This window comes from Solanum stenotomum, chromosome 12 (genome assembly GCF_019186545.1).
Source record: "Solanum stenotomum isolate F172 chromosome 12, ASM1918654v1, whole genome shotgun sequence".
Classification (NCBI taxonomy): domain Eukaryota; kingdom Viridiplantae; phylum Streptophyta; class Magnoliopsida; order Solanales; family Solanaceae; genus Solanum; species Solanum stenotomum.
The window spans coordinates 35,679,624-35,697,475 of record NC_064293.1 but is presented as its reverse complement, the minus strand read 5'-3'; the positions used below and the strand labels follow the sequence as shown (position 1 = coordinate 35,697,475).

The 17,852-nt window shown below is 36.5% G+C and overlaps 2 protein-coding genes across 2 annotated transcripts; one reads left to right on the top strand and one right to left on the bottom strand.

Annotated features, from left to right (window-relative positions):
- Positions 1–18: 18 nt before the first annotated feature.
- Positions 19–3,768, top strand: LOC125848972 (uncharacterized). The gene is made up of 3 exons (XM_049528940.1): positions 19–429; positions 615–1,060; positions 3,173–3,768. The coding sequence occupies exons 1-3, from the start codon at positions 265–267 to the stop codon at positions 3,609–3,611; spliced, it is 1,050 nt and encodes a 349-aa protein (XP_049384897.1). The 5' UTR covers positions 19–264; the 3' UTR covers positions 3,612–3,768.
- Positions 3,769–4,155: 387 nt separating this feature from the next.
- On the bottom strand, positions 4,156–15,933 carry LOC125847391 (homeobox-DDT domain protein RLT1). Its single transcript, XM_049527021.1, has 18 exons — positions 15,285–15,933; positions 14,338–14,441; positions 13,582–13,866; positions 13,382–13,471; positions 13,100–13,264; positions 12,773–12,995; positions 12,331–12,431; positions 11,382–11,468; positions 11,084–11,236; positions 10,839–10,991; positions 9,410–9,619; positions 8,897–9,308; positions 8,584–8,768; positions 7,979–8,500; positions 6,873–7,454; positions 6,563–6,667; positions 5,581–5,844; positions 4,156–5,303 (listed from the first exon to the last, which is right to left on the bottom strand). The coding sequence occupies exons 1-18, from the start codon at positions 15,931–15,933 to the stop codon at positions 4,533–4,535; spliced, it is 5,061 nt and encodes a 1,686-aa protein (XP_049382978.1). The 3' UTR covers positions 4,156–4,532.
- Between the last annotated feature and the right edge of the window lie 1,919 nt (positions 15,934–17,852).

The window sequence follows — 17,852 nt, the reverse complement described above, 5'->3', positions numbered from 1 at the left end:
ATAGCGAATTTGTTTCCACGTCAAAATAACAGCACTGAACTGAAGTCCGGAAAGTTCTACATTCTTCCCTCTTCTATTGCTCTGTTTTCTAGACCCATCTCTCCTTCTCTTAATAAAACTCTACCCACAACCAAATTCCAAAACACTAAACTTCAATCATTCAATTTACACTACAACAAACATACATATCCTCTACATAAATTTGCCTATTATTTATCCTTCTATCAAATATCAAATTTTGAGTTCAAGAACTGGTAATAGAAGATGGGTGTAGATTACTATAAGATATTGCAAGTTGATAAGAGTGCTACAGATGATGAACTGAAGAAAGCTTATAGGAAATTGGCTATGAAATGGCATCCTGATAAGAACCCAAATAACAAGAAAGAAGCTGAGGCTAAATTCAAACAGATCTCTGAAGCCTATGAGGTACTTAATTCACAATTCTTCTTCTTGGTTTTTTAATAAAGCTGCTAACTTTATGTTTTATTCTGTTAATCACTGCTAGTTTAGGCTCTTTCTTGATTCCCAATGCTTTGATTCTTGAAATTTGTTTAATAGGGTTTTCAATTATCTTTTCAAGATTATATTTTTATGTTGAAATTGTGTTGCAGGTTTTGAGTGATTCACAGAAAAGGGCAATTTATGATCAGTATGGGGAAGAAGGCCTTAAAGGTCAAGTGCCACCACCAGATGCTGCTGGTGGTGGACCTGGTGGGGCTACATATTTCCATACAGGTGATGGACCAAATGTGTTTAGATTCAATCCAAGAAATGCCAATGATATCTTTGCAGAATTTTTCGGGTTTCAAACCCCGTTTGGTGGTGGGATGGGAGGTGGTGGTGGTGTGATGGGAGGTGGTGGTGTTGGTGGGATGAGAGGTGCAAGGTTTTCTAGTTCAATGTTTGGGGATGATATCTTCAGTTCATTTGGAGAAGGCAGACCGGCGATACGTAAGGCGCCACCGATTGAACGAACAGTCCCTTGTAGTCTAGAAGAACTTTATAACGGGACAACCAAGAAGATGAAAATCTCTAGGGAGATTGCTGATGCAAGTGGGTAAGTAAACTGATCAGAATTTTCAGATATGATATGCTTGTTACTGTTTATTTGGCTTGTATTGTTACGTAGTCATGTTTATCCTTTCTGTTACTTTATAATTATGGTCCCTGCTTGGTTAATTTATGAATTAGTATCTGTTGAGTTCATTGAACTTCAATGAATGGATCTTTTGCTTGTTAGTTGTCGAATTCTTGTTTAGCCGATCCCTCTTATATCTCGTATAACTGTTCACTATGGAGCAACCTGATTGCCACCAAGTGGCCTTCAGGTTGTTTGAAACTTGTATTTGCTGCACAAGTTTTTGTTGTGTTCTTTAAGTATTTGTGTTTAATTTGTGCCCAAGATGAATGCAAATATAGGCGTCGGGTGGAGTTCTTACGTCCAAATTATGCTTGAATGTCAATTGTAGGTGTATTATTATAAAAGAATGAGTAGGATAGGAGTAATAGCTTAAATGTATATTCTGGTTTGCTGAACATTCATGAGCTTCATGGACCAAAAACTGTGCTTGTAATTTGTGGCCTAGATGAATGTGAATATAGGCATCGTGTGGAGTTCTTACTTCCAAGTTATGCTTGAATGTCAATTGTAGGCGTATTATTATAAAAAAACTTAAAGGCTTAAGTCATCTGCCCACTTAAAATTGTTCGCATAATTCACTTAGACACCTCAACTAGGGTAGGGGTTGACCTAGTGATCACTTTTACCGTTCAAAACATGTACTTATTAAGTACTTTTTGGTGACATGGCATCATGAGCTTAATACACATCTAAGAAAGCATGTGAAGCCACAAAAAAATAAAATGCAGACCAATCAAAAATAGACATATCAACATTAGAAAAATCATAATTTGAACATATAAAAAATAAAAATCCCTAGCGTCGTCTTACCCAATTTGTCTTCCCCTCGACTTCTCAATCTAATATTCTCATTAGGCAAATTCCTGCGCCACCATCCCTTGGCACACCCCTTTTCCATCTAATCCTTCATTCTTTCTTTCTTTCTAGCATCATTCCGCCATAATCCATGTCATCGTTGTTGTTTCCTTCATCGGAAAAACATCAATTAAATAGATGACCAATCAAAACACAAAAAAATAAAAGAATTTACTGATAGAGATTATCATTTGAGTTGTAGAAGAGAGTTTTTTTAGAAATAAAAATCAAATTGAGTCAAACAATTCCGTCGGAGCTCCATTTTTTTCGACAAGACTAATACGAATCTGAAATTATTTTATTTTCTTAGAAATCGTTAAAAGAGAGGAGGTAGGGGTGTGGTTATCGGAGTGACGATGGTTATCAGAGTATGTGTGGTTTCAGCCGGAGGCGGTTGTGTGTGTAACTGTGTACTGACAAAGAAGAACATGGGGAAGGATAGACGTCGGGGTTGGGTGGGTGCATGTGGTGTTCTGGCAAAGTAGAAAAGGGGGAGAAACGTTTTTCCTTTTTTTTTTTGCTGAAAACATTGTGTTTTTATTTTATTTTATTTTTTAATATGTCTTTTAATTGTTATTATGGTCCTAAGGCCACATGTCTTTTTCTGATTAATTACTATGCCACGTCATTGTGAGTGTATGGCACACAATTTCTATTTTTAGTTGATTGTCAAAATATGTTCACTAGGTATTGCCTATTTTTTTTACTAATAAAGGGGTTCAATTGGAACAAGCTTAACTTAGTTGTACACGGACAACTTTATACGTGGTTACAGATGACTTAAGCCTAACTTAAATGTATATTCTGGTTTGCTGAACATTCATGAGCTTCATGGACCAAAAACTGTACTTGTAATTTGTGGCCAAGATGAATGCAAATATAGGCATCGTGTGGAGTTCTTACTTCTAAATTATGCTTGAATGTCAATTGTAGGCGTATTATTATAAAAGAATGAGTAGGATAGGAGTAATAGCTTAAATGTATATTCTGGTTCGCTGTACATTCATGAGCTCCATGGACCAAAAACTGTGGTTGTAGCTATAACTTCTCAATTATTCATTGCTGTAGAAACATATAAAGGAACAGCGTAATGTCCAACTTTGTTCATCTGGTCGAATTACATGAAGTTGTCACTATTGCTGTTGATATTCTGACAACTAGTTTTGTGTGCAGGAAGACTTTACCAGTAGAAGAAATTCTAACCATTATAATCAAACCTGGCTGGAAAAAGGGTACTAAGATTACATTCACAGAGAAAGGAAACGAAGAGCCAAATGTCCTTCCTGCAGATCTCGTGTTCACAATTGATCAGAAACCACACAGTGTTTTCACAAGGGATGGGAATGACCTTGTAATCAATCAGAATATCTCACTTGTTGAAGCATTAACAGGCTACACGGCCCATGTAACGACGCTCGATGGAAGAAAACTGACTATTCCTATCAACAAGGTCATACACCCAAACTATGAAGAGATTGTCCCAAAGGAAGGAATGCCAATACCCAAAGATCCTTCCAGGAGAGGGAATTTGAGGATCAAGTTTGATATCAAGTTCCCTACAAGGTTAACAGCAGACCAGAAGACTGGAATTAAGAAGTTGCTTCCTTCCTAGGCCAAATTACACAGTCTCTACTGTTTTAGTTACTTTCTTTTATTATTTACTATCTTGGGCAATTGATTCCCTTGTAGTGTTTGCATGTTATAGCTTAGAATTGTCTGTGTAAGTCAATAAATATGTGATAGTAATAAAGTATTTTGACATTTTATAACTCTTCAACAGTTCTCGTTTGCTGAAGTTGGAGTCTAATGTGTATGATAAATGTATCGCGACTCCTCATGTGCTTTGCAGAGGGAGGTGGATTATTTAAGTGAAGCACAAACTTGCATTATGAAATCTTGTGGCTTCGCAGATAGGTTAACTATAGCAAGAACTAATTTCTAACTTTTATCCAAACGCCTTTATGAAATTTACTTTCTTCAATGCTAAAAAGGTTTTTTTTTTTAAATGCTTACATACTTATCGACTACATTTCATTAGTCTTAAGTCTAACCGTCTACTGTAACAGGGAAATCATTACTTCAAACGGTATTGAGTTTTTGCAATTAACATAAGAGTGGGAGATAAAATAATAAACCACAATGAAGCAAAAGATATTGACTAACAAGCTATCATTTAGATAAGCCACCAATCATTAAACATTGAAGTAAAAATGATCAGAAAGGTGCAACTGTAAAATTTGACAAAGATGATTTTGATCACCAACAGCCCCATAATAGACGATTGCACGACGGTATTTGAACTCCGACTAACTATCAATTTTTTATACTATTGTTCTATGATGATAAAATGTAACAAAAACTCTGCTCCTTTAACACTATACACAAAGACAAGCCAGCTCTCGGGCTTCATCTCAAAAGAATACCAAAGTTCCTTAAAAAAAGAACGAATGCATCACACCAGACCTCTGTGTTCTGGCGATCAACCATCTGAGCTATATTGCAGTTGTCAAGCCCCACAAAAATCTTGGCAACCTCAATCACTATAATCTTCAGACTCTGAAGAGTCCGACTCTTGATCCTCATTGACATCCCCATCCCTATCTGAGTCGTCATCATCCATGTTAACATATCTTTCCAGATTTTGACCATGGCTTCTGTATCTATCAGTGTTGTCGTTGTCGTTGTCATTGTCATCATCTTCATCATCATTGTCATCTTCAATTCCATCATCAGCAGAAACAACCTGATCCTCATCTGACATATCCATTAAATCACTCCTGTTAAAATCATATGTATTTTCAGGGGCACTATCATCAGATTCAGCAGCTTCCATACTAATACTATTATCATTTGTGGCTTCTATTCCTTCCATATTCATGTCGAACTCTTCCGTCACATGCTTTCTAGGTGATACCACAGGACTTAGTCGGCTGCTTCTGTCACCCAAATAATCTGGTTGAGCCTCTTCAACAATTTTCTTTTCTATTCTCCTCTTCCTGACAGTTCGGCGACCTCGTACATGTCTCTGCCCATGCGTTTCTCCCTGCTTAATAAGAACTTGAGTTAACGTCTCACTAGGCCTTACAACAGCCCTGCCAGACTCTGGTGGTTTGCTAGAAGTTCCTTTCTGCAGCTTTCCACGAGGACGACCGCCTCCACGCCCACGAACAACTTGCCTACTTCTTGAGCTGCTAGGCAAATTGCTGAGATAATCCCAGTTTTCCTCTCTCATTAGTCCATGATCCATCACTGTTGGTTCTACCTTTTGCAGATCTTTTAAAGAAGCATACCCCAAAGATGGCTTCTGCATGCAAGAAAAAATCAAGTCATCAAGATGATTCAGAAGAAAGAACATCATTAGCCAAAAATACAGCATTTATATATAGTCACAGGTATTATCTGCAGTCCTAGATGCGATTAGCCAGTGGATGATCAAATGTTGGACCATATACAAGTTGAAAATTTTTCTTTCACCAAATAAATCCACAAAGACATGCAGTGCAAATAAACATGGATAAACAGTAAAACTAAACATAATTAATAACACCAATTACTTAAATCAGAAGGAAAGACAACTCAACTGGAAGGCAATCTACTTTATTTTCCAACTCAGCCTCAGTTTTCTGCTGAGAATCATAGGATATGGAGGAATCAAGCTCCAAAAGTCTGAGAGCCACTGCAGAGGTGGTCTGAGGTATCCATGGGAGCTGTGGCACAGATTCAGGGTAAGTAGATTCACAAGCAGCTTTTCTTGATAAAGCACATAGGCCCATCAATTCTTCTGCAGTCTCATAGTCAGCAGACAAGTAATCACGCTTGATGACGCCCTCTAACTGAGTCAGAATCTGCCCAAAAAAAAAATAAAAAATCAAGAACCATTTCTTCTTGCAGCTTCTGAATTTGGAGGGGATGTATAGGAACAGGTTCAGCAACAGCTAACAAATCAGCCGAACTATCTGAATTTGCCATATGCTTTCTGGCGAAGTACAGAAATTAGATGATCCAAGCATCATTAACAAAATAACTGGTTTGAGGAACAACCATGCAGGAGTAAAACCAATTCCCAGATGGGGGATAACCTTCACTTCTATATTCTACTCTTTCCCCCTCTTTTATTCAAAAGGGTAAGAAGAGAACTCACTAGGGAAGAAATCCTGCCAGTTCATTATCATACATAATAGTAGCATATATATTTATTTCACCTTAATTCAACATCATAAAAAAAAATTGTACCTTGACAAGACACTTCAATCCGTAAGCCTAAATCAGACTGACCCAAGAAAATGAAATAGACAAAAATATAATTACTGTCCAAATAACAATGATTAATGATGGGGTACAGATAGTCCCAAAGCATATTTTCGTAGTAAACTCGCACGGTCAAGAAAAAAAGAATCTTCAACATTCTTGGAAATTCGAGAAGTAATGCATTTCATAAAAAGAACTAAAAATCATATTTGTTTATAATCAAACAAATCTAAAAAAACATTTAAAAACTTGTAAGTAAACACAAGACTCTCGAACAGTAATCCCATATAAAACGAGTCGAAGGGAGTGAGATACCTGGAGAAGATCCTCAGGAGATGACGAATTTTGCAGTTTCAGGCCCCATGTCTTTCTACAGTCTTCTGTCCAAGATGATTGAAGTGCCTCATATGGCACACAAACCTGTGCATTCCAGCAACAAAGTTAATACTAAATATCATGTTATAAGAAACTAAAAACTGTCAACAGATTGTGCCTCATATCACATATGTACTTCATGTTCATATGTCTGTTCAGACATAGGAAAGACAAATACAGAAGGAGAAGAGTGAAGGCAGACAGCCTAACAGAAAACCAGATTCTTGGAGATATATCTCAAAAATCTCACCTCAGTGAAACTTAATACGGCCTTCATTAATCTTACTCTTACAGGACAAGCGTTTGAAACCACCAAATTATTGTAATCAATTTTCAGATTGTCCATAAAATCCATTGCCTGCTCAAGGAACTTGCCGTTCATGTCAACTTTGCTACTCATCTTGTTGCAAGAAGGGCAAATACCCTCTTCAGAATGGTAAGAATCTAAACAGTGGCCACAAATGCCCAAAAGTGGCAAGCACCTTTTCTTCCCATATCGCATGGCACATAAAATTGATGAGCTGAGACATTCTTTCCACATCCAGATCTGAAAACCTTGGTATCTCTGTAAGGCATTCTTTTTCTCTTCCTCATTCCTCCCGAGCTCAATTTTAAAAGACGAAGATGTTTCCCAGCTATCAGAACTCACGCCAAATATGGCACTGCCAGGACTGTCTGCACTTGCACCAGATGTTGGGTTAGAACTAGCTCCACAAGACATGTTTTGCCGTGCGCGCCCCTTGAAAGGACCCTCAATCTTCTGTAACATAATATGCAAATGTGATTCCCTAACCCCTCGAGTATCCAAAGAAGCCAAAAGACAATCAAATGCCTGCAGGTAAAATAAAGGATTAGTAGATAAACAGGTAATAGCTAGGTCTGATATTCTTAGGACAGACAAGACCTTGCTAAGATCTATATAACTACATATAGGGTGTTTCCCTGACCCCGATAACTTTCTAGTCCAGAAAAGCAACAATTTCCACAACACTTGTTGAGTATTACCAGATATGTAATTCTCTCTAAACTACAGATTCATCCAGGGTCTTCATTTACCAGACATTGTCAATTGTTATATCTTGTTCAGTCATAAGTTGCCATTTCTTACACCTAAATACAGAAAAATCTCTTTGAAGAAATGCAAGGTAAGGTTGCATACAATAGAGCTATTTTGGTCAGACCCATCCTTGGACCCCCCCACACACAGCGTTGGTGCACCGGGCTGGCCTCTACTTTTTTTTTAAACCAAAATAGTGCAAGCGTTTTCCCTTGGGTAAAATATATATTCAGCCAACTAAACCTACTTTGACATACTAACAGCGAAGTGCATTCTAAAAAATAATGAAAGGAGTATACCTCTTCAGTGTCAATAAGTTTCCAGCAGCCATGAGGTGATTCAACAAATATCCTGCCAGAACCAGGATCTTCGCTAGAACCAGAGGCAACAAATAGCCAGTAACGATTGCGTCTGCGGTCTTGACCTAAAGGCAAGGACCTGTACACATACATCTCTTCTGCTTTGTGGCCAATGAAAGATTTTAACTGCATGCGTGACCTTTCTGCTGTATTCCCACTTGGTACAGCAAATTGACCCACAAAGGTTTCTTGTGCGGCTGAACTCTTCTCAGCAGGAATGCTTTCAAAGTGGTTCTGAAGATTGTCTACTATACCAGCAGAGTCATCCTTTACCAGTGTGGTTGGTGATGTCCCTTGATTTTTATTGTTTGGATATCCCAATGGGCTTTGGCTACCCTCAACCACAACATTGAAGGAACTATCATTAAATTTATTGATTGTCTCCTCCTTCAATCGTCTTTTATCCAATTGGGATTCAGCCCACATCTGTTTTTTCAAAGCATTTGCTGCATCCAGACGATCCTACAAAACCATCTTCGTTAGATAGCTGAAAGAGACAGTAATGGAATAATGGTCAATAATGACAAATTTACCAGATTTATTACCTCAAGAATTGCACGGATAGAATTTCCTTCATTTGCTATGCCAATCAAGGCAACAAGAGCACTTAGACGCTCCTCAACACATAGGTCAGAGTATTCACCTTCAGCGAGTCCTTGAATCCATGGCTCACCTGCTTTGGTCTCATCAATTTCTGAACAGTCTTGGCTAGGGTTACTTCCCGCAATACCTATAAAAGTGCATCAACAGATAATGAAAAATAGTGTTTTCAAAGAACTACTACAATGATGTGCTTTCACATTAAAAAAAAGCAAATAAAGCATAAAAAAACATAAGTAGTTAAAACCATGTCCTTACCAACACCATCAACTCTAATTTGTTGTCCAATCTCATCAGATAGCTTACTTCTTCCATTCACCAAGAAGGTGTCAAGTAGGCTGTTTTGTTCGTTATTCTTGTTAGCACCATATGAAGCACCCAAGTCATCGACTTCTGGACCTTCAGCAACATCACCTTCACCTTCAGAATCATCATCTCTTTCTTCATCTTCAGCATTTTGTCCAGAGAGAAATCCATTAGCATATCTTTGTATTTTCTCCTTGGCTGCTGAAATAATTGCGTCAGCATCCGCAGGATCCTTCCTGAAAGCAAGTCGAACATTGTACGTTGAAGGAGCAATTCTTTCAAAAAGTATTGGATCCCTTGACAAAGCAACAGATATAGAGGCTTCTGGAGTCTTGCTTGTTGAAAGGTCACGTAATCCAGATTTCTGTAGAACAAAGCATAGAGAAGAAATTAACAAGAAATCTTCAAACAAATCGAACCAGATTAACATGAGACAGTGACAATGTGCATCAAGAGAATAGTTACTTGAATCCTTTCCGCAATATCTAGAACATTCAAGCCCTTGTCTCCCTCGAGAGCGAGAACATGGTAAGCAGCAAATTTCACAGTCCCTGGTGTCAACCGATGCCTGGATTTGCGTTGCGACATAAACCCTTTTTCTTGCATAATTGCAACAGCATTAAGAGCTGCCGAACCACTTCGAAGATTGGACACAATGTCTTCGCAACCTTTAATCTGCATAATTAGGGAACATTACCATAATTAGACATAGTGCACCATCCATTTGACGTAGAATGTCAAAGAACGGATACAGAGCATCCGCAAACCAGCATCTCACAAAACAACAACAATTAAGCTTCAATTCAAAGCAACTTAAGGTTGACTATGACCACGGAGTTCCATTTTAAAACCCTATCACATAGGTCCAAAAGGTAAAGCTTCTAATTGATTCAAGAACTATGCAATATCAGCTAATTGAGATAGTTGGGAGAGCAATAACTTGGGATGATGGACTAAAAGGTGGAATAATTTATGGCTAGGGAGCTAGTTTCGGTGATAATCCATCAGCAGCAGATTGACTTTCCCACTGTCATCCAACTTTGTACCAGCATTTCAATAAGCAAACCTACATAGCCCCATATATACCAACATTTTCTTTTTTTTTAAACAGTTGTGCGTGGGCCATCTTACACTCGCCTCGACTATTCCACCTGCTACCACCCACCAACAGGAACACCATGTACCTCTGCTCACCTAACCTTGGACAAATGGGAAAAAATCACCTAGTCTAGGTTGTCTATCCTGGAATTTGACCCTAGTCTCCCCTAGTTTTTACCCACTTCACTGACTGCTAGGTCACACCCTTTGCTGAGACACATATACCCCAACATAACATGCATCAACATGAAAGAAACAATGGTTGAATAACACAATTGGAAGAAGAAACAGTCTGAATCCTAGTGGTACAAGATGATTCAACCAAGACCCGAGTGTCTTGACAAAAAATGCTGTGCTATCAACTGAATCTGCTATGATAAAAAATTAGGCAGATTAGCTAATGGATCATGAACTTAGGCTGATATTATACAAGACCATATATATGGTAGAACCATAGAAATAGAACCACCATGGCACCACCAGAATGAAACATAAGATAATGACTTGACACAACACAAAATAGCTTAGAAGAAGGCATCTATCCAAATTGCAACTACTGTCCTATGGCAATAGCAGAGAGCAATTACAAAAAAACATCTCAAGTGAGTTTTTGAAGTATACATCTCATCAAAATAACCAATTACTAAGAAGTTCACTATGTCTCCCATCTGCAGCAAACCTATGTCACAATATCCCCTTACTTAGATTACTATAAAATATTATATCTTAAGCCACAGGAAAAAATAGAAGCCACGATATATCGCTAAGATGAAAATGAGGACAGAAAATGGTGCACCTCATCAGAATCATTCAAACAAGTGCGTTCTCTCTTTTTCTTCAATGGAGGTCCAAATCCAGCAGAGAGTGCAAATTGGCGCAGTACTTCAGACCACGTCAAAGGATTTAAGAGCCTCTGCCAATTGCGTATGTCAAAACCCCAAAGATATGCCTGTCAATGAAGTCCACAAACTGGTAAGCTTTGATCATCCCACAATAGAGTAAATTGTGTTCTAAAGAGCAAGTGTGCACAGCAGTGATTACCCCTTCCACTATTTGAGGATGTCCACCTTCAGGATTGACAGCACTATACTGATTTGTCCCAGGCCCACCAGAAGGAGTTCGAGCAACATCTTCAATATCTTTTATAATCAGTTTCAAAAGAGCAATTTGTATCTCAGCCAACAATCTGGAATCCTGAACAGAGAACAATTAAACTATGGCAATCAGACCCCCATCCTGCCTTTTTAAGAAGATAAGTAAATGTGATAGTCCACAGGACTTTGCAGAAAAAGTAACTCAGAAAGTCAGTTCACGATTAACTTTAGCCAAAGGTACTCACATAGTCATGGAAAGCTTGAAGAAATTCGTCAAGAGTGAAAGGCCAAAGCCCGAGAATGTCTGCAAAATTTAAGCAGAATCTCCAAGCCTGTAAAAATCAAAAGGTTTGATGTTTAGTTCAAAGGCACTAAGAGATCTGACTCAAACACAAAAGAACAAAATCAAGATAAGACTCATACAGAACTTGGTTTAGAGCACAAATATGTTCTTCACTCCTTTTCATTGTTTTATCATCCTTCCTTTAGTTTGGTGACTACTATTTTAGTTTTCAACAAATACCATCCATCCAAGTAAAAATGACCTATTTTCCACTTTGGTCTGCCAATAAATACTGACCCTGTTTCTTTAAATCCTAAATTTCACTCCCTCCGAAAATTCAAACTTATATAAACCAAATACTACTCTACATCATTTTAAACTAAACGTATAATGTCCTTTAAGTATTAACAGTTTCTCCACCACTCAATTAAATAATCGAATGAATTTTTTTAAGCCACAGGTCAAAGTCATTTCAATGAGAGAGGGCACATGACACTACCAGATTGCTAGTAACATTTCTAAGACCCTTACTATTGATGTTTAAGTAATACTCTTAAAAAAATCAAGTAAGATAAACTTAGAAAAGATAGGAATTCCTATGCTAAATTGACTAGAACATTGACTTTTGACTCGATATAACCAGGAAGAAGAAAGAAGCCTCTGTCCATACTTTGACTATTCTAATCTGAAATATAAATAAGTTTGTAGTGATGAGTGCTTTAAAATCCTTTGGCCAACCAACGATTAAGTTTAGATAAGCAAATAGGAGTAGATATGTGGCTTAGATAATCATCAAAATTAGTGGTCATTGCTTTAATCTGCAAAAGCAGGAAATACTTCATAAATAGAAGAATAAAAGAAAGATCAGTCAACTAGTGATGTAGACAAATTTAAATGATCAAGCAGCATACCATAAGAAGATTCCCAACATTGTCATCTGAAGCAATCCAGGGTTGGATGGAGAATGGTTTTTTCAATTGAACAGACTTGGGAGGGAATTCACACAAAGATTCTGGATCACATAAGATAGATTTCAGCAACAGACCAAAAACTTTATGACCTTTGCAAATAAGCAGCTTAAATAAGGCAAAGGCGAGAGAAAAATGAATAATATGTAAATTTTCTACTTCAGACTGGATTATATATAAGACTTTGAACCAAATTCCAGGTGATCATTGGCTTTCCTGGAAGCCCTACCATCTAGCATGCTCTTTGTAAGGAATACAAGATAAAAATGCGACTTAAATGAGATTTCAACATATGCTATTACCTAATCTTGAACTAAAGCATTAAAACTAAAAATAGCATGCAGAATTATTTTTTATAGAAACGGTCAAGTTAACAAACTCCTACCTCTAAATGACTCAAGGTTCTGCAAAGTGTCATAATTAAGAGATGCAATTGATGGTAGCCCTTTGCTAGAGGCAGCCAGATCCATAAGTTCCAACCGCTCATCCTCGATCAGCTCCATTGATTCTTTAGCAATTCTGCGTGCCATTGCCTTCTCCATAGCAGCCTTCTGTTTTGCAGCTTCTCTCTCTTTTCGTAGCTCATCTTTTTGCTTTTTCCTCTCCACCTAAAGATTACAAAACCAATAGTACCGGGAAGAATCCAATTAGCAGATTTTGAAAGGAAAAAAGAAAGCATGGGGAAAACAAAATTCTCATTTTGAATACCTACCCTCACGAGCTCCCTCTGCAAAAACTTCTCTCTCCTCTCCATTTCACGTTTTTCCTCGCGCTGAAATCGCTCCTCCTTCCTTTGCTGTTCACGCATCAGCCTTTGTTCTTCCTTTTTTCTTTCACGATCATGTTTCTCCCTGTCCTTTTTCATTTGTTCTTCCATCTTACAAGAAAATATTATAATATCAGTTGTAGAAACAAAAAGAAATAGTTTTCCTATGTTCACACTTTTAAATTAAGATTCAGAAGCTACACATCCAGAAATGTAAATATTCCGTACTTTCCGCCGTTGAAGATCTTGTTTCTCAAGTTCTTTCCGCATCCGTTTTTCATTGGTTTGAACTTCCCTTCCCATTCCAAATTCTTCACTCTGCAAGAAACCAACAATTAAGCCTACTGCGAAAGCAAAGAGAATAAAACAGCATGGGGGGTAATGCTTCTATGACCGCAAGAAGATAAACTTCTGAAGCTTCAACTTACCTTGCGCTTCCGATCCAATTGCAACATGTCCTCATTACCAGGGACGAATTCATTATCCCGCGAAGGGGATAGAAAGCGCCTCTGCCTGCTCGGCTGAGACATCATACTGATGCTTTGACCTTCAACACCAGATTCCCTAACAAAATGTCCATTCCGTTGCATGGTTGCCACGTTTTTAGAAGGACCGTCAACAGACGAATCATAAGGGTAAGGGGCTGCGATTTGTCCATATTTATCAGATACAATCTTGGGCTCAGCAGGTTCACGATGACCATTTGTCAGAACCTGAAGATAAAGTAGAACTAAGCTTGACCATCAAATTGACCTGCTAATAAATCTCACTTTCAAGTTTTACCATTGACATGTTATTATCCAAAACTAGCCAATCACATGGCACATTTTATACTACCCCCTAGATAACAACCATGAAAGCTAGCAGCATTGCAGCAATCACACAAATTGATAGTGAAAAAACCTATAGAACAATATCCCAACAAAAACTTACAGATCCTGAGGCTAAATCATGACGGTAAATAAGCCACACAATTATTTTAAGCTAGGAGAATGAAAAGAAATAAATTATTTGCAAAGTGACCAAACAGAGGGTCTAAGAAAATCCAGTGGAGCATAGGAGAAGAGAGTAGCTCCTCAAGAAGGTAGAAAGGATAAAGATACAATATATTACACGTCCTACAAGGCTATAACCACTCAAAGGCGCAATGTGAAATAGCAAGAGACTGATCTCTTTATACATACCGGAGAAAGAGAGAGAGCTGATCCAACATTAACTTTAGCATCATATGGTCCATACAATTTGCTGTCAAAAGATTGTCTGTAATGGTCCGTACGTTCTTCCAAACCTGTGCCATAAATGAAAAATAAAAGATGTAACAAATCAGAAAAGCAATCCAAAAGAATTGGCTTTAAAAAGAAAAGGTCTGAACAAATTATTGTAAGGCCACAGGTCAATAGCAGATGACACATGAACAGTAAACCCAAATGATAAGAGGCTCCTAGGGAAACAAATATGAAAACGTTAACATTGTTAAACAACCAGCATTCTGTGAAGTAACACACGGCAGGGGAATGAGTAGAATCCCTTGGTCATGTTTCTCATATTAGTGAGGCATTGTTCAGGATAGCAACTCACAAAGCAGTGTTTTGATAAATACAGTAAGGTCTTGATCTCATTTGATATTCACATAAAGCCAAGGATATTCATTACTTCTATCATTCACATCAAGTTATTACTGCTCTCCCTCCCAAAGGCAAATCAATAGGAGGCAACAAGCACTCCAAAGAGCAACTTACAAACATATATGATGATATAATCTCATAAAATTTGGGAAGGAAAGTAACAAACAATAACATTAGGCATTCAATGATCCAATGTTTTATTTGAAAATAATCTCTTGCCTGAAAAGATACTCAAATCCCGTTTGGACTTATTTAACACTGAACTTTACAGAATTAATGTTCTGTTTAAAAAATGTAATCATTTTAAGAAAATAAATATGCATTCACAAGCATACTGAGATAACATCATAAACTACACCTACAAAGACATGGAAAGATGAGAACATGTAGGACTATACAAATTGTCAAATTCTTTCATTTCAATACTAATATCCAAATTTAGAAGATAAACACCATACATGCATTTATATTATAAGATCTCTAATAACATGAGTAGGTTAATTTACCAATAGGTATCCCAAATGCACCAGGTGGCAGCTCATCAAACTCCACCCCAATAATAGGACCTTCCTCACGTAAAGGTTCTCCTAATTGTGCCTCTATACAAGCTATTACTCGTCGCTCCATTGCCCTCCTAGGTGATTCATAAGATCTTATGGACGGTGCTGGCATATCATCTCCATTATCAAACCGACTTGACCCTGACCCTGACCCTGACCCTGACCTTGAAACTGATCCTGAGCCACGGTCACTAGCAGCTTCAGCAACCACTAAATCCTCTCTAGGTGACTCCCGCAAATTTCTCTTACCACCTGTCCCACCAGCACGTGGCTTCTTTTCTGTCCCCCCTGATGTGTTTTTGTCCTTCAACCTCCTGTGACAAAACCACATCTGCAACTGCCGGTCCGTTAGACCTAATTTTTCTGACAGCTCGGCGCGAATGGCCTCAGATGGATATGTCTCCACTGCATAAACAACAAAGCAAAACAAAAGAGAGTTCATGTCAAATATCACAATTACAAAAACACAAACACAGTAATAGATTTGATAACTAAATGTTAACATCAGTCCATGCATGGGGGAATCGCAGAACCTATTATAAAGACCAATTTTTTGTCCATCGATCTCTATGTCTATGACAGCATTCAAACACATTTACATGCAGAGTAGAAAAATATTACACAAGAATAGCATATCCAACAATAACATTAATCCCAAAAATTCCTTCTCCGCACAGAGCACAATTAATAGGCAGAAATACACAACATACACCAATATTAAGGCACTACCAAAGAACCATANTAACAGAGAAAATCATGGAACAAAAAAATTCAAAAAAGGCAAAAAAGATTTTAAAGATAAATCAGTTACGTTTTGAAAAGAGCATAAATAGCCATCTTTCCGTCGAGCGTTTTTTTGCTTTCTTCTTAAGAACATAAAAAAAAAAAAAAAAAAATTAGTTTGTCTTTCGAATCATTCATCTGATAACTTTCAAAACTTCTTCAAGTTGAATATGACATATTTTTGAAATAGAATTTTTCAAAATTGACAACTATAAATTTGTTGCATCCAGTGAACAATCGAAAAACAATCAGGTATTTTGTTCAATTTTTTTATTTGTTTGGATGAGATATTCGTATATGTCGAGTACAAGAGTGTTATTTTTTTTTCTTGATTGAATCAGTGAAATCTTTATATGCATTGGGATTTATAGCTCTTTTCGGATGTTTTGTATCCAAATTATGATGTATAACGAATAAAATTGTTTTTTTTTAGTTTAGTAGCTATTTTTTCTGTTTGAATGCATACAATAATTTGTATCCCATTAAGTTAATGTAACTAATCGATCATGAACTATATGTTGAATACAACAATATATGAATACAAAAGTGAGATGAAAATACAAAGTTATAAATACAAAGTGAGATTGAATATAAAGTTGTGAATACAAAAGAAATACTCTCTTCATTTGAAATACAAAGTGACTTTGAAAGGTAAAAATACAAACTAATGAATCATGAATTATATCTTGAATACAACAATGAGATGAAAATACAAAGTTATAAATACAAAGTGAGATTGAATATAAAGTTGTGAATACAAAAGAAATTAAATACTCTCTTCATATGAAATACAAAGTGAATTTGAAAGGTAAAGTAGGCACATAAAATACAAAACTTGTTGGTATACAATTAGGTGAAATACAAACTTGTTCACATATAAATTGAGATTGAAATACAGAATAAATACTCAATAAAATACAAAATTGTTAGCATACAGTTAGGATGAATACAAATTAAGAAGGAAATACAAACATGTTGGTATACTAATTGAGATTGAAATACAATGCAACCCTTGGGTAATACACAAATCAAATGAGAGAAATTCCCCAAAATTTTGAATATTATTTGGTATACCTCTTGTAATTCTGATTGAATCAGTCATTGTAGACAATCAGATACTTTCCCCAAAATCTAAAATCCTAAAAGCAAATTTCGATATTATCAAATTTTAAAATGTATTAAATATCAAACAAAATAAACATATATATGAATTTCTAGAATCTACAAATTCTGAAAAATTAAAAGAAAATCACAAAAGAAAAATTGAACATAATAAATATATGATGAATATTTAAACAAAATCACATAAAAATTGGAAAATTCTATAGAATCAGTGATTTAAACATCAAATAAAAAAAAATCAAAATTGATAATGGAAATTATCTTGCCAACCGAGAAATCTGCTTGAATTAATAAAGAAATTTCGTTTAACAGTAAAGAAAATTTCTTGATGAACAACAATTTAGTACCTTGAAAAAAGATTAACTTGAAACGTGAAAGGTGTGAAAGAAACGTGAAAGTTGGGGAAGAAATGTGAATGGTGGTGAAAAAAGGTTAATGGTATTGGTTTAATTTATTTTTTTCACTTTAAACGATTATTGGTATATAATTTGGTCTAATATAGGACTCTTTCCATAAATAAAATTAATTTAAAATACTAAAATCTGAATACATGTTATTTTATAAAAATATTGTCATTCTGCCATTTTAAATAAATATTTTAAAGTGTTG

Coding starts and splice junctions, on each gene's coding strand:
- LOC125848972 (XM_049528940.1), top strand. CDS start 265: ATGGGTGTAGATTACTATAAGATATTGCAAGTTGATAAGAGTGCTACA. Junction 430..614: donor AGATCTCTGAAGCCTATGAG/GTACTTAATTCA, acceptor ATTGTGTTGCAG/GTTTTGAGTGATTCACAGAA. Junction 1,061..3,172: donor GAGATTGCTGATGCAAGTGG/GTAAGTAAACTG, acceptor TTTTGTGTGCAG/GAAGACTTTACCAGTAGAAG.
- LOC125847391 (XM_049527021.1), bottom strand. CDS start 15,933: ATGTGTTTGAATGCTGTCATAGACATAGAGATCGATGGACAAAAAATT. Junction 9,620..10,838: donor GTTTGAATGATTCTGATGAG/GTGCACCATTTT, acceptor CTAATTATGCAG/ATTAAAGGTTGCGAAGACAT. Junction 6,668..6,872: donor CCGTATTAAGTTTCACTGAG/GTGAGATTTTTG, acceptor TGGAATGCACAG/GTTTGTGTGCCATATGAGGC.